The sequence below is a fragment of the Athene noctua genome, chromosome 2 (assembly GCF_965140245.1).
Source record: "Athene noctua chromosome 2, bAthNoc1.hap1.1, whole genome shotgun sequence".
Classification (NCBI taxonomy): Eukaryota; Metazoa; Chordata; class Aves; order Strigiformes; family Strigidae; genus Athene; species Athene noctua.
The window spans coordinates 157,240,055-157,261,725 of record NC_134038.1 but is presented as its reverse complement, the minus strand read 5'-3'; the positions used below and the strand labels follow the sequence as shown (position 1 = coordinate 157,261,725).

General features: G+C 42.6%; 1 protein-coding gene across 4 annotated transcripts; it reads left to right on the top strand.

Moving 5' to 3' along the window:
* The first annotated feature begins 884 nt into the window (after nucleotides 1-884).
* Nucleotides 885-19,139, top strand: FKBP9 (FKBP prolyl isomerase 9). 4 transcript variants are annotated; one of them, XR_012633238.1, is made up of 11 exons: nucleotides 885-1,417; nucleotides 5,034-5,179; nucleotides 5,780-5,969; nucleotides 6,684-6,829; nucleotides 8,060-8,249; nucleotides 10,491-10,636; nucleotides 11,821-12,007; nucleotides 13,901-14,046; nucleotides 15,581-15,744; nucleotides 16,097-16,217; nucleotides 17,522-17,659. XR_012633238.1 is itself a non-coding variant. In XM_074900827.1 (10 exons), exons 1-10 carry the CDS (start codon nucleotides 1,158-1,160, stop codon nucleotides 17,702-17,704), a joined length of 1,755 nt encoding a protein of 584 aa, XP_074756928.1. In that variant the 5' UTR covers nucleotides 885-1,157; the 3' UTR covers nucleotides 17,705-19,139. The 4 variants fall into 4 exon arrangements, 3 of the variants coding, with proteins under 3 accessions (XP_074756928.1, XP_074756927.1, XP_074756930.1); XM_074900827.1 differs by lacking the exon at nucleotides 16,097-16,217 and having other exon boundaries at nucleotides 15,584-15,744; nucleotides 17,522-19,139; XM_074900826.1 differs by lacking the exon at nucleotides 16,097-16,217 and having other exon boundaries at nucleotides 17,522-19,139.
* Nucleotides 19,140-21,671: the final 2,532 nt, after the last annotated feature.

The window sequence follows — 21,671 nt, the reverse complement described above, 5'->3', positions numbered from 1 at the left end:
CAACCCACCCTCACTGGTTTTAGTGGTTTCTTTTCACGAGTAGTCCACCCGAGTGTGGGTTGTGCTTGTTTAATAATTTATCAAATAACATCTTATTCATGTTTCTTAAATAAATTCCTAGATGTGCCTGCATTTCCAACCAGTTGCCCCAAACCTGCTGCCATAAAATTCACTGCTTTGCAAAAATACTGTATTATTTAACTCCATCTTGCTCGGGGTTTGATGCTTCACAGGCAGCTACTTAGCTTTTTCATGCTTCTTGATGGAAACCAGTTAGAATAACGGAGACCAAATCCAAGTTCCTCCTCGCCAGTGCGTGCAAGATCAAAGCGAGAGGACAAGGGGATTGCTGGTCCTCCGGGAGGGTGATAACTCTGGGATGCCGGTCTCTCTCTGGGAGCTGGTCAGGTCTTTTTTTTTTTTTTTTTTAATGTGTTCACAAAGTTTTCCTGACAGGGCGTTGCAAACCCCCGTGACAGCCCTGGTGCGCGTCAAGCAGTAGACTCCCAACACAAACTTCTTGCCTTTGGAGTTTTGATCTCGCGTGGAACATCGGCGATGGGATTTTAAAATCTGCGAATATTCAAAGCACGGAGGATTTGAAATCTGCAAACGCTCAAAGCGGCCGCGCAGGGAGGGCATGTGCGGCGGCGCAGGCACCCTAACAAAGAGCCCTGCCGTCGGGCCGCCAGCTCGCCCCGGGGGACCCGGCACCGCTCCCCACAGCTACGGGGAATCTGAGGGGGGTGTGTGTGTGTGTGTGTGTGTGTGTCCGTCCCCCCCCGCCTGCACTCCGCGGCGCCCAGGGGCAGCGCCACGTCGCACTGCCCCCCCCGCCCGTCCCCCCCTCCCTCGCCAGCCCGGGGCGGGGGGGCGGCCGCTTCCCGGGGCGGGGGGTGGCGGTGCCAGCGCGGCTCCGCTCCGCACTGCGCAGCCCCGCGCCGGGGTCGGGGGGCGGCGGCGGCGGGGCTGCCGCTGCTGCTCCTCCCCCCGTCCCGGGTGGGAGCGCTTCATCCACGTTTGCAAGTTTGCAGCGGCGGGAGGAGGAGGAGGAGGAGGAGGAGGAGGAGCGGGGGGCCTCCCTCTCTCCCTGCCGGCCTCCCTGCCCGACCGCCTGCCCTCGGCGCATCCAGCGGCTGCCCCGGGCGGCGGCCCTCATGGCGGGCGCGGCGGCCGAGCGGTGGCGGGGCCCCGGCTGCGGCGCGCAGCTGCTGGTGGTGGTGCCGGCGCTGCTGGCGAGCTGGGCGGCCTGCCAGGCGCCGCCGGTGCCCGCCGCCGAGCCCCCCGCCGACGGCGACGGCCTCCGCGTCGAGCGGCGCTTCGTGCCCGAGAGCTGCCCGCGGGCCGTGCGGCCCGGAGACTTCGTGCGTTACCACTACCTCGGCGCCTTCCCCGACGGCACCCGCTTCGACTCCAGGTCTGGCCTGCGCCCGCCTCGGCGCTTGGCGGGCCACCCCCCTTCACCCCGGCCCGCTCCTCGTCCCTCGGGGTTCGGTTCGGGTGAGGGTGCCCCTGGCGGGGCGCTGGGGAGCGGGCGGGGCCGTGCCCCCCCGGTGGGTTGGCGGGTGTTAGGTGGGAGCTCTGGGTGGAGGCCGCGGTTGAGGCGCCGTTCGGGTCCCGCTGTGGCCCGTGAGCCGCGCTGGGGGGAGCGGGTGGGCGGCGAGGCAGCCTCGTCCAGGCCCGGAGGCGGGAGAGGCCTCCGGAGCGGGACAGCGCAGAGCGCTGGGCTGGGGCCGCGGGCGGGCCGCGGCGGTGGCTGCGGCCGCTGGGCAGCGGTTTGCGTGCCCCGGTGGGTCCCCCCGTGTGCTCCGCGCGGCTTCTCCCAGGCGTCGACCGGGAGCTCCCTGCTCTCTCTAAGACCGTGAGGGTGTTCGGTGTCCCTGGTAAACGGGGCCGTATGGGTGTCGCGGTCTCTCACAGCACTCGGTGATTTCCTGCCCGTTCCTCTACGTTTCCTTACACCTTCTCCAGGCTCAGGCCTCCTCCAGCACAAACATTTCTGAACCGTTATCCTTGCCAGAAATACAAGGATTATCAAGCTGTGGTTACATAGAAATTTTGTGGATAAGTTACCCTTGAATGAATGTGCCCTATGTACAGTGAAGCGCCTGGCCGCTTTCCTGCTGTTATTTTGGGATCAAGACGCCTAAGTAGTGGGGTCAGGAGATTCCGAAGGATGCTGATGCTGCTGACAGCCTATTTGTTTTTTCTTGCTTCATTCACTGCCACTGATCAAAGTATTACTCAGAAAGAAAAAAAAAAATGTATTTTCAGTAATCCCGGTAATCTTCCTCTGCTTCAAGGAAAATCTACAGCCTGAGGGAAATAACTGTCCTTCAGAGTAAGAGCTCAGCTCTTCCTCTGGAGCTGACTGTGCTTCAGTACGCCGGGAGTGCCCCTTCACCAGCACTTCTCCGGATAAAGTGCAGGATGCAGTAGCTGGCAGTTCAGCTGCCATTGGTGCACTTTCCATGAAAAGGCACAGCAAGGACAGTAAATTCATTGGCAACTGACAGTCTCGGAAAATAAGTCTTAGTTGCAGATGTGAGGACACACACAAAGGCAGCATCCTCACGGCTCATTTTACAAATATGCGACAATTGGAAAACCAGCCATGTATGTGTTCAGAAATGTGTTTCTGATTTCTGCAGATGCATCCTGAGGCTGATTTGTACGCTGAGCTGTACCAGCAAGTTTCTGCACTGAGGCAGGGCACCTGGAGGGGCTTCTCACATGTGGGCTCTTGTTTAGTTCCAAGTTCCTTGTTGTTTGGCTCTGGACTATTTGGGGCAGGGACAGGCGGTGCAGATCCGTACAGCCTTTATCTCTTTGAGTCCTCTAAATATCAGTAAATAAATAGTAATGATGATAGTCTAATCTAACTTGAGTATTTGTATGGCTGCCTTCATTTCAGAAGAGTGCAAAAAGTTAGGTTTGTTCAGCTTGTGATTTTTTTTCTAGGTGGCAGCTCGTGTTGACATTTTTGTTATTCACTAACTATGGTCCTTTTTTAAGACTGATGACAGTGATCTGTTGTGTTAAGACAATGGAAAATTAGGAGGGTTTTATGTTCTGTACATTAATGGAAGAAATATTTTGGAGTAGTTGTTGTAAAATCTTTAGTGTTTCCTGCAAACAAGTTAGTCAATTTATACTGAAATTAGCCTGTTAGAAAGCCCATTTTCTGCCTGCCTGAATTGCTACCCGTTTGGGTTTTTTTAAGTTTATGAAAGTGCTTACTAGCATCAGTTCAGTCAAACACTACTATGAAATCGATCTGGAAAATACTCTGGGTGTTGAACGAAGGGCAGTTTTACTTTGTTTCTTCTTCAGCTGCTGAAAATGTTCTTGAGGTTTAAAGTGATTTTTCTGTATTTTCAAGTAGAAGGTGGTAATACTGCTCTTCTCGTTAACAGGCTGTTGACGGAGCGTGTCACATAAATTAACTAAGGTGCCTGTTTATTCTTTTTTTTTCTTTCCCCATCAGTATTTGCATTTTTATTTCCATGGCCATAAAATTATTTGCATTTTAAAGTCTGAATTTAATTGCCTAGTCATCTGCTGGTAATTTGGTAAATTCCACTAACAGAAACTATTTTTGCTTAGCTTTAAGGAATCTGCAAAGTCAGTCCTACAAAGCTGCATGCTTTGTTCAGTTCTCTGCTTAGTATCAATGTTTTCTTAATTGTAGGTTTATTTTTGGCCAAAAAACCCTCTCCTGTTTTAAGTCCATCCCAGATGTTTTGTCAAGCTTTGTCAATCACTACAAAATACCATTTTTTTGCATTTCTTAGAACCTGTTATGTTACTAGTCTTAACATAATTATGATTTTGTGTGTATATTAGAATTTGTCAGGAGCTAATTTAAATATTTTCCATCCTTGCCTGGGCATAGGAATATTTGTGCAACTGAAAATGCATGCTCTGTATAGAGGGTTGTCTATTTTAAGGGAAATATTTGCCAGAAAAAAAATCACGGAGCAAACAGAGAGATCACTCAGTAAAATATTTGCGGGATTCAAGGCTCTGGGAATATTAGGAGGCTCAGTGTGTTGTGGAAGTGATGTGTACAATCTCTGAAGGGAAGTTTGACATCATTTCCCTAGCGATATCTAGCCACTGGCTGCTTTCCAGAATATTTTAGCAGGCAAAGAGGCACAAGCCTTTTTTTTTTTTTTTTTTTTTTTTTACTTATTTTTTCCAGGGCTGCCTTTTATCTGAAAAATAGTCCTTTAAATTATTAAAGGAATTTGAGAAAATGGAAGCAGTAAAAGCTTAAAAATAGGCATGAAATTTTTGAAATGCTTCCTGCCGTATGTTTATACATTGCTTCAAAAAATTAAGTAACAGCAGTAATTCAGGCACAGCAAAGTGGGATCATTGTGCAGATTTAAGGTGGTCCACCGAACCATGTAAGCTCATGTTAGTATTTTGCTGTGGTAACACTGCTGTTCTCCGTCCTCTCTGCAAAACTTTAAATCATTTAAACATCATTTCTTTTACCTTTCAAATGTTTATGTATTATCGCAGTGGATGCTAGCTCTCTTGATTCTTCATCTGGCAAACTTGCTATTCAAAGCATGCCTCTATGCTTTAAACGAGAGCTGGGAATGTGGAGGATTTCCATAATAATTTTGTGGTGTTACTCACCAAAATCAATATGCTGAGATCCTACAGTGGGAGCGGTCATCCTTTCATATCTCATAATAGCATTTAATTTTTCCTTTTCCTCCGTAGTTTTCCAGTGTTGCTTGTAGTATTAATGTGTAAATTAGCTGTTTGGACTTCTGGTGCTTGCAGGATACATCTCACGCTGCTAGAATGCATTTCTGATAGACGGTGAGCAGTGAACAGGAGGAGAGCTGTGTTGAAGTGTCAGAAACGCTTGGATTTGCTCCTTCCCTTAGCAGCTGTCTCGATAAAGTTATGCTAACAGGGCAAAGGGGAGACAAGGTACGATTAAACTCTCGAAAGAAGAGTGGAAGGGTGGGTGAATGAACGGCTAATGTTTTTGCCTGCTTTTCCCCCTTTAGCTATGACAGGGGATCCACATTCAACGTGTTTGTGGGAAAAGGTCAACTCATTGCTGGGATGGACAAAGCTCTGGTTGGCATGTGTGTGAACGAGCGGCGGTTCGTGAAAATTCCCCCCAAGCTGGCCTACGGAAGTGAAGGAGTCTGTAAGTACAGCCCGGGCCAGTTGAATAGCTCTTGTGCAAGTGATTCAGCAGAGCAGATAGAAAATGAAGTCACAGAGGAGAAAGGTAGAAATGGCAAGTAGTGAATTTCAGAGAGGTTCTCCCCTGCTCAGGGGTGTTTGTTAAGCCTGTAGCCTAGCTAATCTCTCCAGGCTCCCTTGGTATGCTGAAGGAAGAGCTGCTGGCTGTAGAGGATGTTCAGCAAATGAACCTTGCTACTGAAGTTAACGATTCATTTATACCCACCTCGCTGTTAAATACTTACCGTGGTTTGGCATTGCAGTGATGCACAAGGTCTTGTCAGTGCTGAAAGCAGCTTTGCTCTACAGACACAGAGAGGCAACAAATGCTAAATCAAGATCGGTTTGGCTGATGGACATAACTTGGTAACAGTTCATGTTGCCAGATTCTCCCCCTTAAGTAGCTGCAACAGTGATTAGGGACCAGGAGGATATAAGCATAACAAGGAGTAAGGTGTGCTGTATGTGGGTTTTTTTTAGGGTATGTGTGGATTGATTGCCTTTTCATTGATGCCCTGTAGAAAAAGAGAAATAAAACTGGTTGTGTTGACTGCTTTTGCAGCTGGTGTGATACCCCCCAATGCTGTGCTCCATTTCGATGTGCTCCTGATAGATCTTTGGAACTCGGAGGACGAAGTGCAGGTTCAGACTTATTTCAAACCTGAGAAGTGTCCTCGGACAGTCCAGGTGTCTGACTTTGTACGATACCATTACAATGGAACGTTCTTAGATGGGACACTGTTTGATTCAAGGTATGCAGCTGGGTTGTGTGTCTTCATGTATTTTAATAGGTACCTCACGTCACTTAAAACCATGATTTACCCCCCCTTCACTGGCATAACAATTAATGCTGATTGCCCAGAAACCCAGGAGATGAAAGCTAGCGTCATATAAATGTCAGTAATTTATTGAAGGATTATAGGACAGCAGTACTGACTCAGACCATTAAACCAGTATATTATTTCTGCACAGGCATTACCAACCCAGATATTTTTTTTAAAAAATTCCATTCCCTGTATCTATATCCCTATTTATTGCAGTCAGCTAAATGTTTATGTTACCACTGCAGTGTAGCTATTCAAGTTAGGTACAAGCTTTATAGACTAAGTGGAGTTTGTAGTGAAGTTGAACTACTAACACTTTTATACTGACATTTTAAGTTTACAGCCTGTGTACTTCATTAAAGTTCGGTGGAAAATTATGCTTTAATAACAGCTGCCGTTATGTTTGTGAGGCGCTTTCCAAAACCTCTTTTTAAGTTTCTGAAATAGCTAAGCACTCTGGAAAACACTACCCAGCCAGCGCTTGTTAAAGCAAGGAGCAATATTTTTTGAGCAACAAGTTGCGAGTTATATTGTGCATAGCACGTGGCTTTAAAGATGCATACTACTCGTTCCTGTGGCTGACATTTGGTTGTGGGTTGTTTTTTTCTTGATTGTGGTTTTTTTTTTTTTTTTCATTTTTAGCCATAATCGGATGCGAACTTATGATACCTATGTGGGAATTGGATGGCTGATTCCTGGTATGGACCAGGGTCTCTTGGGAATGTGTGTAGGAGAGAAGCGCATTATCACAATACCACCTTTCCTGGCATATGGAGAAGAAGGAGATGGTAAAAGTGTTTTGTTTGGGGTTTTTTTGTTTGTTTTTCGAAATCCAAGTCGTCCATATATTAAAACAAACTGGTACTTTGTGTATTTTAAATTTATGGGCAGCATTATCACCCATTTCAGACAGACGGAACAAAGTGGTGGGAAGAGATGTTCAAAACGTATTATGTACAGGATTGGGGTCGTTAGAGAGTACAAGATTTTTTAAAAATTCAAACAGTAAGTTGCTTAACAGACATATTGTTGATACAGTTGTAATCTTGATATACTGAAATTTTATTTTGTTCAGAGAATATAATCTGTGATCAATATCTGGTGGCTCCAAAAAACTTGAAGTCAGCATAATTCTTTCAATGACTGCCACAGAGAGCAGAAAACTTTTGAAAAAAGAAAAGTGTCTTTTTAGTTCCAGTTTTGTCCATTTTTTTTCAATTAATGCCTTAGTAATAACTACAAGATGGATTAATTGTCCTATGAGACTGTGTATGCAGCCTACAAGTCACGCGTAGAGGTCCCCATGTTAAATGAGGGGGCAGTTAGTTATAGTTTGGGACTCTTCCTTAAATTCTTTCTCTGCTGTAATATATAAGGATGTATCTGTGGTGTACAAGGTTTCATAGCCCTTCCATGACTTCATTACCATTAACTGTGATAGCCGTCTCCTTGGATAACAAAACTTTGTGGAGTTATGTTTTAAAATCTCTCCAAGATCTTGAGTTCAATGGCTCTCAGAGCAACCCACGCTATAGTTTGTGTATTGATGGAAAGGTACCTTTTCACTAAGATACTCAGTCTACCCTTCCTCAACTTCCATCGTGTAGTCTGCTGTTCTGATATTAACAGGATGGGAAAAGTGGATGTACAAAATCTGTGTTCTAATGGTTGTTTTATGCACTTTCATGAAGTGTGTTGGAAATCCTGGTACACTAAACCATGCAGCTCAGATGGAGCTGGTGTATATTGACTAAGACGGGTGTTGCTGAAGAGGCTGTTTTCAGTGAGGCAGTGCCATCACAACAGCAACGGAATGAAATAATTGAGTTGGAGAACTGAGTGACAAACACACACACAAAACAAAAGATGACTGACTAGAAGCAGATTATGCTACTTTATTTTGGGAGGGGAGGTGCTTGATATTCAGCAGTAGGTTACTTTTCCTCAACAAACATGTTTAAGCTGCTTCTAGCACACCTGCTGTTCCTTACCAATTTTCTGCTCTAACGCTTTTGCAGGTAAGGATATCCCTGGCCAAGCTTCCCTCGTCTTTGATGTGGTTCTGCTAGACCTCCATAACCCGAAAGACGGTATTGCTATTGAGAACCAGCAGGTGCCTGAATCTTGTGAGCGGAGGAGCCAGGCAGGAGACTTTCTCCGATACCATTACAATGGCACGCTTTTGGATGGCACGTTGTTTGATTCCAGGTAACCAAACTGTTCAGCCCTACAGATCCCATTTCCAGTTTGACTCATCCGTCTTGTCCATAATATACCCAAGTACAATTTGCTTTTCTTCCTTTTTGAAATTTTTGAGTGGAGTCGAAGTCTTCTCTTTTTAAAAAACTCATAGAAAACTTTTTGTTGTGGGAAAGGAGAAAAGATGTATTTTGTGTTCTGACAGTATCACGGACGCCATCTAGGGGTGCAGATCCACCCGCTGAACCTGCCTTTACACACGCACACCTGGAGACTCTTTGCCCTATAGTTTATCTGCCAGATAGGTAGTGCTGCTGGAGAGAGAGGAAAATAAATATGATTCCTGCTTTATGTCCTGAGTATTGTGAGTCAGTGTGCTAGTAGCTAGTTTGAGGTTAATCTCAAGACAGTCTTTCCATTTGTACTTGAAAACTGCCTGTCTTTCAAGACCGAATTCAGCAACAGGGTTTCTGTCACAGAGGAAGAGGGGTTGCTGCCACGTCAAATTCAAAGCTCTCTGGGTACATGAGCCTCATTGACACAATTGTATGACGAATAATAGTACCCTTGTAGCTTCCTGTCACTTTTGTTTGCTCTTTAATGAGCCGTACTTTACTTTCCCACTCCAGCTTTAAGAACAGCTGGCACAAGTAGCTAAAAAGAGTTGAAAACGAGCCACTGTAAAATGTTTCATGAGATAAATTCGTGGAAAAATGTTTAGTACTACTACAGCTGCTGCAAGCTGAAGCTCAGGATCAGTTTGCAAACAGAAGCTGCACAGTATGCAGTGTGTGCTACTTCCTATGAGAGGAGTCAGGGAATTGTATCTCATGTAATTGAATTGAGATGTAGTAAGATTCAGAATCAGCCTTGACCTCTCCATTCAGCTGCCTACCTTGGTGGGAAGATAGAAAGCAGGAGACTTGCATCAGCAGCCATCACTGTAGACCTTCATTTACAGCTTATAAAAACTTGTAAGTTAAGAACTTAAAGCTTATCCACAGTGCACCTGCTCAGAATCTTTTTTGAGATGTAAATGAGTATTGTCTGTAGTAATTAAACACCTTTGGAAATGGCTGTGGTATTTATATTAGGGTTGCTTTGTAGACAGCAGACTTGACCTCATTCTAAAGTGCTGACAGTTGTTAGGGCATCATATCCTGGCTTCCTGCAGAATTTACAAGAAAGGCCAATATCTAACAAGTACCTATGAAGAACTGGAGTTATCCAGGAAAAAATTTCTCACTACTATAGGGAGCATGCCAAAAGCACTGCGAAGGGCTGGGGTCGAGAGCTCTAATATTTTCCTTTGTTTTTTTTTTTTTTTTTTTTCCTGTGCAATACTCAGCTGCAGAACTGCCCCTGAATTACATCTGTACTCGTCTTGCTCTTTCCCAGAGTTACCTCATAAAGATTAATTAAAACCTTTCTGCCTTCCCTTCCTTGGGTTGTGCCTTCATGTAGTGTGCCTTGAAGAAAGGCAGAAGACAGACACATCCTTGTAATAAACACAATTTTCCGTTGTAGCCTTGTTTTATTCTATCATTAGGTGTTGAAGCAGATCCTTCAACCTATATATGTGATTGGCATAGTTTGGAAGGGAGGGATAGTAATGATACAGTTTTGTTGTCATGACTCATTTTAGTGCTGTGCATCCCAGGAGAACTTACTTATCCTACCTCCTTGTAGTTGTTGAACTGTATAGCTGTGGTTGGAAAATTAAATAGTCTGAAGGGTGTCTCATGAACATAAACTATATCTAGCTGATAAGTTATACATATAGATAACTTATATATCTATATATATATCTATATATGTATCTATATATATCTCTATATAACTTATATAGCTGATAAGTTATATATATAGATAACTTATTAAAGTAGAGTCAGGGCAGAGGAAAATTTAAAGGAGAAAACTGATTTTTTTCAGTTACTTTTTAAGACATATTTTTTGTTCAGTCTAAAATACAGAAAGAAGTGAGATTTTCTTTCAAGATACAGTGGAAATACATTTGCAAATAAGCTGTTCCCTAGCCAGGGTCCTAGTCCTGGTTAATAAATGTTGCATGCATCACGGACTGATGAAACTTGGTGGCCTAGATTCGTTGAACATGGTGATTGCATTGTGCCTCTCTGGTGCTGGTTAATTGACCCTAACTGGTTTAAGAATTGTGTTGCAGACCTATTGCGAGATTCTTTTGTTTTCTTGGGTACACTTGACACTGCTAAATGCAGCTGTTTTCCACAGCTATTCACGAAATCGTACGTATGACACCTATGTCGGGAAAGGTTATGTGATTGCTGGAATGGATGAAGGTTTGCTAGGTGTATGCACTGGTGAAAAAAGAAGAATAATAATCCCCCCTCATCTTGGATATGGAGAAGAAGGAAGAGGTGAGCTTGACTTTTCATTCAAGTCTCCCATAATTATTGATGTTTCCTTTACTGTTTAGTGCCTCTGTATGTAGTTCCTCTTCTTTTTGGCATTTGAAAGGCTTATGAATTCATTATTTTGTGGGCATGCAACTGACAGGATTACACCCAGAATTTGCAAAATTATTTTGATTAGCTAAATACGTAGGACAGTAAGAACACAGAACAATCTCATATGTAATTGGTGACCTGAAATTATTTGGATCATCAGTGTTTCAGGCAGCCTGGTACTTTGGTGCCAGGAGCTCTGCAGTGTGAGATCTTCCTGTGTGTCTTAATAAGCTCTGTATACTAAAGGAATTCATCGTGTTTTCTTCCTTGTTCCTTCCACAGTCACTGGACTCCTAAGCCACCTCTGTAAATGGTGGATGCATGTAACAGCAAAGTGTCTGTGTATGTATAATACATGTTTAACATTCCTTTGGGAAAACTCATTAGTATCTAAAAAGATTGCAGTGAGAGGTTGAATATGATAATCCTTCTAGCCGATCACAGTTTTATGGCTGGTATTTCAAAAGGTATCTCCTGGGATGTTGCTTGGAAAAAGTGACTTAGAAGAAAAGCCTCTGTTCTGGGAATGCAAAGTCTATGCTCTTGGTTTGGGAATTAGACTCCTCCACCAACAAACCCTGTCCTGGGTCTGGATGTGTCTGTCAGTCCTGGTAATGCAATTGCACATTACTCTGGGAAGCAGGGGAAGAAGTTGCTTTCTATCAGGGCATGTTAAGGAGCTGTAACCTTTTGGACAGAATGGCAGTCCGTGAAGCATGAGAAGTCCTGTGAGAATTTCGATGATCGATAATGAATTGGTACATGAAACACAAATCAGTTATTTAGGATGATCACAGGAAATATATGGTTATTGCTTCATTTCTGCATAATTTTTCAAATTCAGAATAATGGAAGTTTTTCCTTCACTGTTTCCATCACTGAGTGCATGTTCAGGGCTTTTCCACTGGTTCTCTTTCCTGCATTGGATGAAGTTTGCATCTGTTGCCTATGGGGGAGATGAAATCCTTTAATTCTGAATGAGAAGAGCACAGTAGCAGACACAGTGGGAATACATATTCCTACAGTACCTGGTCATCATAAGCCTGTTGGGGTCCCATTTCTTTCTCTACTTGCCTAATTTGCTTCCTATTTAGGAAAGATTCCAGGATCTGCAGTGCTGGTCTTTGACATCCACGTGGTTGACTTCCACAACCCCTCCGATTCGGTCAGCATTACTGTTAACTACAAACCTTCCAACTGCACCGTACTGAGTAAGAAGGGAGATTACTTGAAGTATCACTACAATGCTTCGCTCCTGGATGGTACTTTGCTAGACTCGACGTAAGTATATCACCTAGTAAAGAAAATTACCCTAGCAGCTGTGAAAGCAGAAAGAATTGCTCGTAAAGCAGACTGGCAGGGAAGAAAGAATTTTTAAGTAAAAAATTGTTTATGTAAAGGGTATTTTTTTTTTTTTTATGTCTGCCTGCCTAAGATACATAGGAAGAGGAAAAGAAAAAGACAGTCTATCATAGCATAATGAGAGAAGTGGGAACAAAGAGGATGTAGGAGTGTGTTGGAGAAGAACATAAACAGTACAGGTGGAGCGATGAAATAGGTTCTCCCCATGGCAGTGTAAACGGGCTAATTCGGGTGTCTGGGCCAGTCATACTAGAATGACACAGGGCTCGGCATGACTGAACTGCCCAAGGTCATGCAAGTTTCTTGGGTAGAATTTACACTCTCCACTGATTCAGTGCTCCCAGGAGAGGTCTGGTAGGGCTACTTGGTGTAGTCTTGTTAGAGCTATCTCGAGTGTGGTTTACAGTAAATGGTCACCCATCCTGTCTGCACCACACGTGGGTGCTAGTTTTCCTGTGTTGTAGTGTTGTGATAAGTGTCAGCATGGGGAAACTAGCAGATGGCTTGATCGTGACTGTGATGACAATGTTCCTCTCCCACCTTCCTGTTGACAGGAGGTTTATGAGGGAAGCAAGAGGTTGCTCCAGTCTGTCTCATATAGAAGTAAAGTGAGCCCATCACATTGTTTGCTGCAGCTACAAGAATAAAGCTACTAGCTTTTTTTTTTTCTTTCTGCCTTCATGTTTTGGATAGCACAAGTCATCTAAATAATATTTTATTTTTGGAAGGGGAGTTGGGAAAAGCTATTTTTAAACAGGTTATAATTACATAGGAAACAACTCATAGTTTTCACAGTGTACACAATAGCTTGTAGAGCTGAAAAGCTGGCTTACGTTGAAGCACATGATGTGACGCTGCAGGCAAGTGTGTACACAAGTAACGTGTTTGGATTCAAAATACCTTTTATATGGCAGGAATGTTCGATTCCCATTTTGTAGCAGGAACCAAGGGATGTCGAGACTGTCTTACTCAAAGCAGTTCATAGAGAATCAGAGATCATGATTCTTGTGCTCCTAATTTTAAGGGTGACCTCCTAGCCACTGAATTGTTTTCTTTCCAAATAATACTCTGTTGTACAAGCATGTCCTGTGGTGGTACAGCCAAGCCAAATAACCAAAGAAGCGAGACTGACAGAAGAAAGGGTCCTGCTATTGTGACACATGCTGAGTAAAAAGTCTTAACGCTGCACGCTCTGCTTTTAGAATCACAGTATATGTTTAACTTCTGGGGTTTTAACTCATGGTAATTTCTAATTTTAGAAATGAGCAGTGAAGTATAATTCAAAAAAATAATATGGTCAAATAGCAGTAGTAGTCATATACTTCTGAGCTGTCTTGGTTAAGTGACTACTGCATTATAGGGACTGATTTCATTAAAGGGATGGCTAATCCATGTGAATGCTCCCAGATCCTTGTAGGTTGGTAGTTCCAGGACAAATGCATATCTGGAATTTTTATTTCTGCTAAAAAGTCCAGTTTCATTAGTTAAAAATATGTGAAAGGGAAACGCCCCTATTTTGAGATAAAATACTTCTTGTGTTTAATTGGCAGGTTTAATGATTTTAATTGGATTTCATTCAAGAAGCCAGAGGACTTGTCAACAGTAGGGGCACTTTTGATTGGTGTTGGCTGTAACTTGCTGTCTTGAGAACAGCTGCAGGTAACAGCTTGATAGAACAGAGCATTAGGATGGAGTTAATTTTTGGCAGTGACAGAACACTAACTAGAAACTGGTGTTTCTGTGGTAGTTTTAAACAGCAGAAATTCTCTATTGTATGTTGAGTTTTCAAAATTTTCTCCCTTTACTTTCCAGACACAGCCTTGGCAAGACCTACAACATAGTTCTGGGATCTGGGCAGGTGGTGGTGGGGATGGACATGGGCCTTCAAGACATGTGTGTCGGGGAACGACGAACAGTCGTTATTCCACCTCATCTTGGTTATGGAGAAGATGGAGTTGGTAAGTGAGTGAAACCTATTGCACATCCACTTAGCATCTCTTGAGTAACTGAAACACAAGTGTGCATGTTTAGTAACTTGCTATGCATCAGGATGTAAGGTGAGTGTCTCTTCTCTGCTCGAATGAGACTTACTTTAGACATTTTTCATTTCATTACTTTGGACAACCCCTCTCTGTTCCCCAGTGAAATGATCATACTGTCTGTGTTGTGATTTAAGTCATACTGTTACTGTGGCCAGTAGGAAGACCATCCCAGTACAAAAGGGAACACACGCCCCTAGTAATGTTGCTTTGTCAAAACGGAAAGCTCCAGGCACTCTGGTGTTGCAGAGGGATGTAAACACTTTTCTCCCTGATAGGGAAGCAGGGACACTCATGGGTACTCATGCTTGGATGTGGGAACTGTTATTCAGGAAACAAAACTGAAGGAGACTCTTCAGCACTAATATGTTGGAAAATTTAAAGAAAACTCAAAATTCAGAAGCTACCTAAACTGAATGTGAGATGTGAAATGGTGTGTCGGTGCTGTTGAAATACCAACACCAATACATTTAGGGCAGTTTGTTCTGTTTTAGAGCATTGAGGCTTATTGATTTTTAATGACAGGGACAGCAGTAATAAAAAGAACAGTATAGAAGTGACAAGAATTTTCATATTCAAGTATGTGGGGTTGTTACTGATCTTCTGAGTTAAACAACTCAAGGGAAAGGAGTCTATCAGGAGATCACCACGATCAACAAACTCATATGTATGGAGACAGTTGCATCAGTTGGTATGTTCTTTGAATAGCTCCAGAACAGTTTGTATTTTATAAAGACTGTCTGTCAGGGATCATGTGCCAAGCTTAATGGAGAATTAATTTGTGATAAGAGATAAAGAAGCTTTTTCACTTGTACCTGTCTTCCACAAAAAATTGAGTATTGTATATGCAACATTTTATATACAATTGCATAGTTATATATAATAAATTGAAAATTTCCTCACAACATAAAAAGTCTGTTGTGTTAAATACGTAAATACATAGGTATTTGCCATCATTCAAATTATGTTTGATATAGATGGTCTGAAACATTGCGTGATTGTTAGTGTTTTGGTATATACCCAGATATCTGAGGAGATTGCTCGTTTGCTACTGGACAGAAGTTAAAAGTTGACCTTGATTTTCTTTTTCAAGGATAAATTTAACTCCTTCCATGGTTTCCTTAAGGTAACATCCCAAGATGTTGCAACACTGTTGAGTCTGTCAGTAGCACCTTATACACAGTGTAGCAGCAAGATAAAGGAAAATTGATTCATTCCCGCAGTTTTACTTCTATAAGTAAAAAAATTGGATGCAGTTTTGTTATGAAAGTTTTATGTTCTGATCACCTTGGCTGAAGTGAACAGGAAGATTTGGTGGGCTTGGGATCATGGGGCTTGGGGATCACAGTAGAGAAACACCTGTTGGACCAAGAAGAGTAATTACGGATTAAAAGGAAATACACCCTTCATGTAAGTAAGGATAAATACCCCTCTTTGCCGTTTGTTGTGACAGAAGGAGAAGTGCCTGGTAGTGCTGTATTAGTTTTCGACATCGAACTGCTGGAACTGGTGTCTGGTTTGCCTGAAGGGTACATGTTTGTATGGAACGGGGAAGTCTCTCCCAATCTTTTTGAAGAAATAGACCAGAATCATGATGGAGAGGTTCTTTTGGAGGAGGTAAGCTGAAATAATGAAAATGCTTGCAGTGGTTTTCACCTACCAGCATCATCAAGATGTTTTCTCCTACAACCATCAAATGCAGATGTTAAAGAATGGGGTCTCTCTTTTTCTCCTCTTCTTCTGACAAGGTGTTTGTTGTCAAGTTAACAGGAAGGCAGCATGTCAGTTAAAACATAGTTATTTAGCTTTAGAGATAGAACCAAAAAAAAAAAAAAAAAATACAAGAATGGCCATGCTACTTAAGATCATGTACTATTGTGGTTTCCTTGGTCAACAACAGATACTGAGGGCACAAGCCTAGGAGGCAGAGTTAGTATTCAACAATCCTTCGCTGTATTGGCCTTCTCAGGGTCTGTTAATTGGAAGTTTATGGTGAATTCTTGAGCCAAAGCTGAGCCTGCAGCAGTGCATCCAGGAACTGCCTAATCACATCTGGAGCCAGGCAGTGCCTGCGGCTGCTCCTTCCACAGGTGAATTGTGTGTTGTGGGAACCAGCCCTTCCCCTTGCTTGCTTATAAAATCTGCAGTGTGAGAATGTTTTTGGGTGCCCTAACTGGAAGCTGCTTGCCTTTGCTACACCAGCTCTGATAACACAAAGCTCCATGAGGCACTGCTCTGCATTTTCTCTTAACTGAGGAGTTCTGTTTTCTTATTCTCTTCTTAAGGCTTCTTTGTTACCTTTCTCTGCCATTCTGGTTTTTGTCCTTCCTTGCTGAAGTAGCGCTGCCTGCAGCACTCAAGGGGCAGGCTGTGAACAGCATGAGATGCTTTTGAGCATTTTACAAGACAATTGAGTAAAACCAGAATCTTATTTTCCTGTTGCCTAACATTCTCTTCCACCTCTTTGTTCTTCTTCCTTCTCCATCTTCTCTCTTGTGTTTTGCCTCCACTTCTGCTTTTGCAGAGAAGAAAAGAGCTCTTACCAGTCTAGAGAAAGAGTGAGGTAGGATGTGACTGTTGCTATCCACATCCTTCTGGGCACCTAGCAAGGAGGAGAAGGAGAAGCCAAGGAGATAGGAGAGGATGCTTGGCCTAAAGGTATAAATGAATGTCAGCATTAGCTCTCATTGTTGAAGTTTATTTAACAAGTAGTGCCAGAGATAACAGTAATTGGAAAAGTTGTGTTTGACTGTGGACTGGTTTTGGCAAGCCAGCAGTATGAGTTCTGTCAGATGTTGTCTAATCACCTCAAACAACTTCATACATACCAGGAAAAGGATTTTCAGAGAAAACTAACCGTGTAACCTTGCAACCTTTCCCACCATGAAGTCAAGCAGAAGGCATAATGCCTGAAGCTACTTTAACAAATCACATGATATCCTGATAAAGTCTCATTTCTGTGTTTCATTCTTTTTTCTTTTGTATTGTTTCTTGTAAGATGCAGGTGGATGTCTGTTTCACAGTGTGAGCTTCTTCACTGGCATGCAAAATTAAACCCCCTTCTGCTTATATAGACTTGTTCCTATGTCACTCTCTGTTCAACTCATTTTCTCCCTAAATTACGAAAAAGAATTTTTCTTGTATGAGTCCAGGACCCACTGGAATAATTGAGGAAATCCCTGCTGAGCTCCACAAAGAGTGACTTAACCTCACTTGTCTGTCCTAATTAGGTTGTAAGCTTTATAGTATTATAACAATGTACTTTTACATACACTTAATAAGCAGTAAAATGCTGGATAGTCAGCAACAAACAAATGCTACTTTTGAAAATACTCTTCAGTTTTAAATGTCTGTTTCATTGTGAGCTGTTTTCTCCTTCTTTCTCTCCACTTAGTTTTCAGAGTACATCCAAGCTCAAGTTGATTCTGGCAAAGGAAAACTAGCTCCTGGTTTTGATTTTGAAAAGATTGTTAAAAATATGTTCACCAATCAAGACCGGGATGGAAATGGTAAAGTTACCGCTGAAGAATTCAAGTTGAAAGACCAGGAGGCCAAAGAGGAACATGACGAACTGTAAAGATAAGAAAAAAGAAGAGTCCTGAGCTGACCTACTGTTTGAACACGTGTACTGGAAGGGGTTTTGGCAAGCATCTTTCTGAGAGGTTAGTGCTCAGGCCTGCGCCTGTGTGCTGGTAGGCTGTTAAAATAGGAAGAGGTTTTCAGTTGGAATTGTTAGGTATATTTGAAAAAACCGTTAAGTGCCTCAAGATAGGATGTATAAACAGATAAAAGAGTGTACTGCCATATGTGATATCATGACCTACGTGGTCTGTTTTTGTGCTAAAGATTCAAAGTTCTCATTGAACATCACACAGTCACTTGGATGGATGGGGGGTAGGGAGAAAACTTACCGAGTGCTTTTAAAAGAGTTTTAAAAAACCCTTCTGTTTCCAAAAGAATGAGTCAGAAAATATTCCCTGTGAAAATAACCTGTAAACGTTGTGAGCCGTTGAGCCCAGTTCCTTTCAGAAAGCTTGAGCACTATTTCAGTAAGTGAACAAATTCATATGAGTATTTGCCAGCAGGAACTCTGATTTGCAAATTGCAGAACATGCAAACGATAGCTATACCGTTGCAAAATTTCCATAAGCTGTGAATAAAACTAAACAGGCATAGAATTGTGATCGTGGATGTGTTGCATTTTTACCTTACGAAACAAAAGTTTGCTACCATCTGTATTGTATTTAATTAATAAACTTGACTCTTGCTGGCCTGTTGAGACAGTGTTCCCATCAGTGATTCCCAAACCTTTCTAGTTGCAGCCTTTATAGTTTTGTTAGGCTTTAAATATTAGCATCATGGGGTCCAAATACTGTCATAAATACTGGATACAATCGATTTTGTGTGGGGCTTGCGTCTCCTATTTTGGGAATTGTTAGACTGAGGAGTAAGTACTTGGAGCTTCTGCAGCAGAGCAGTCTGGCATGGTGAACAAACAAAAAGACAGTGATGGAATCAAGAAACAGACCCATCTGTTTGTCTGCAAACATTCTGGCCTATCCCTTAATACAATCCCTCAGGCCTGGGAGTGCTGTTTAGATTATGTGAACTCTTGTGACAATTACCCATTGGACCTATAAATGTAGCAAGCTGTTTAACAGAAAATACACTAAACAGACACATTTTTCTGGAAGGCCGTGTGATCCCCTCTCAGTACACTACACGTAAGAGCACAAATATGTATAGTGAGACACTGTCAAAGACAAGTAGAAAGGGAGTTGTGTTTCCATTATATGCTTTGTGTCTAGTTTCTTGCTTTTCTTGATCTGTACATGTGGGTTGTCAGCTCCCTGAAATGCTCTTTTTCAAAAACTGGTGTTTCAATTGGATGAAAACATTTTGTATTGGTTTTTAATACAGTTGTTATAGAAAATGCAGTGAAATATTTTTTGAGTTTGATACCATTAAATGTTGGGTATCTGATCTTTTTGTTAAATAAAATGTTGATCAACCATTCCTGTCAAAGTTTCTTTTTTTCTGGCATTTTGATGGGTTGGGAACTTGAGTCAAAGCAAATACCCTTCATGCAGCTCTCCTTGCACACAGCAGCCTTATCCTGAGTATGTTCACTATTGCTATTGATCTTCAGGAAAAGTACTTTTAAGATTATTTGATTGAAAATGATAAACCACAATAAAAGGTTGTTTGTTTTTTTTTTCCTACTTCACACAGGTGAAGTGAAGTCATTCTTTGGCTTTAGGAGTTGTTCACTAAACCACCCATCCCATGTTGCCATCAGCTGTGACAGTGGGAAGGGTGGTGGTTCTCTTGGCAAGGGGCTCCAAGTCTCTTGTTGAACAAAATTGTCTTACATAAGGAAACATTTTGTTCCCCAGGCTAGTGAAAGCAAACTCGCTTTGTATCTGAGGTTTGATGTTTTCACTTCACCTGTAGCTCAAAAGGCACATGTAATGCATGTAAAATGCTGGAAGTCTGGTCTGGTTTGATTGTGAATACAGGCCCTTTAATGTAAGTACTGTGGGTATCAGTGGATGGCACTTGCAATCCAAAGGTTTATGGCCTGAATGGCTCCTTAGAAGCATTACCATCTTGTGACAGCAGCTTTCTCAGAAGACTGTTGCACAAAATTCTCTCTTCATTTATTTGGAAGTAGGTCGCTCGCTTGTCACTGTGGTTCAAATGCATTGCTTCTGCACGCTTACAGAGCTGAGAAGGAGCAGGAAGCAGGTTGTCATTTGAGTGGAAGCACTCCTCCATGTGGAGACAATTTACTCTCTTCTCATACACACCCCCAAAACCCGTCTGTCTTCTGGATATCCAGAATTGTTTTATCGTAGAATATCTTCGCGAATAGCTCTTTCTGTACAGAGGATGATTCCAGATGGTTCCCAGGAGGCAGTCTGATTTGTTCCTAGTAAACCCGGACAGCAGAGTTGTCCTCTGGGGCAGATGCAGGATGAAGAGCCGCACCGTGAACAGCAGTGCCGTCAGTTGGTAATCCCAAAGATCGCTGTGCTGGATTTTTTTTGGAAGCACGCGTCAGTGCTGGGATAGCAGGTATGACTTTACCAGTGCCTCTAGCTAGGGTAAGTACATCTGAAATTCTCATTCCATTGCTTTGTAGCAAACATGGCTTGTGATCCATCTAAATGATGTTTTTCTGTCAAGAGGAAGTTTTTGTTGCCCCTTCACCTCATCCCCCCAAGTCTGGAGGCTGCCATTTTGGAAATGAGAATGCAGCTTTGGGGAAAAACAGAATAAATGGAAAAACTTGCTGCAAAATAATTGTATTTATACTGGGCATTTACTTGCCCAGACAAAGGCAACAGAAGCCAAGACTACCTGGCTGTGTTAGGCTAAACTGCACAGAATGCAGAATTTTTTATTACTAACATAGATCCTGTCATTTTCCTTTCCATGGGCAGCAATTGGCTTCCCCCTGAAAGAAAAGCTTGGGGCCCCCTTCCTTCTCCAAAAGCAGCCCTTTAAAAGCGAGGGCAGTCTGCCTTCCAGTTAACCAAACCAGAGCCTGCAGGTTGGAGCGGCTGGCCAGGAGGTGAAATTCTGCTGGTATGGACTGGGAGAGCTCAGCCCAGCCCCTGTACCTCCAGCGATAAATAAATCCCTCTGCGTCACCACCCTGTTAGAGGGGGTGGCCTGAGGTGGATGTAGATACAAGGGAAATACTTTGTACCTCAAAGTGAAAAATAATGTTTTTACATACTTAAGTTCTTTAGAAAAATAGATGATAACTCTTTAAGGGTCATTAATAACCAGATGAAAGTGGATGGTTTAGCTAATGAGCGACTCTCTGGAAATCAGGCTGCTGCTACTCCTCTAAGGAAAAGGCCAGGTGCTATTCTCAGAGCTGGGCAGCTGACTCCTGTTAGGCAGTGGGTGATGAAAGGAAGCTGCCTTCAGTCAAGGCTGGCCATTACCTACTGGATTGTCACGGTCTCAGTGGAAGAGGAAAGGAACACGGGTGTGTACCCAGAAAAATCCAGGTAAATAGTTTTTCTGTGTGATTTTTCTCTCCTAGTTTTACAGTGATACTTTCTGCTCTATAACTCTGCCTGTTCCAAGTGTAGTCAGAAATTATACTTAAATCAGAGTTTGCAATTGTTGAACTCAAATATTTTTTTCTGTGAAAAAACCTTCACATTTTGCTTTAAGCTTAAAAATGGCATATTTAGCTAGTACTCGGTGCAAGTGTTTGGCTCGGTTTAGGACTGTTACTATGTGTTTGACAGTAAGAGGACATTTGAGCTGGCTGCAACACCCACTGAGAAGAAGGAAACATTTTTAGCTAAATAAAGGTCCCAAATACTTGACCTTGAACATATGATACAGACAGAACAGATGTTTTGAGTAGAGGAAAAAAAAAAAGTAACAAATTCAATTAACTTTGCTGCTTATTCTTTGCTTTAAACTTTAGAGATGCTCCTTTGGCTATGGGAAAATGGTCTGGGAAATGTATGATACCTTTCCAAACTGAATCATAAATGAAATACACTTTTAGGGTT

Coding starts and splice junctions, on each gene's coding strand:
- FKBP9 (XM_074900826.1), top strand. CDS start 1,158: ATGGCGGGCGCGGCGGCCGAGCGGTGGCGGGGCCCCGGCTGCGGCGCG. Junction 8,250..10,490: donor GGCACGTTGTTTGATTCCAG/GTAACCAAACTG, acceptor TGTTTTCCACAG/CTATTCACGAAATCGTACGT. Junction 10,637..11,820: donor ATATGGAGAAGAAGGAAGAG/GTGAGCTTGACT, acceptor CTTCCTATTTAG/GAAAGATTCCAGGATCTGCA.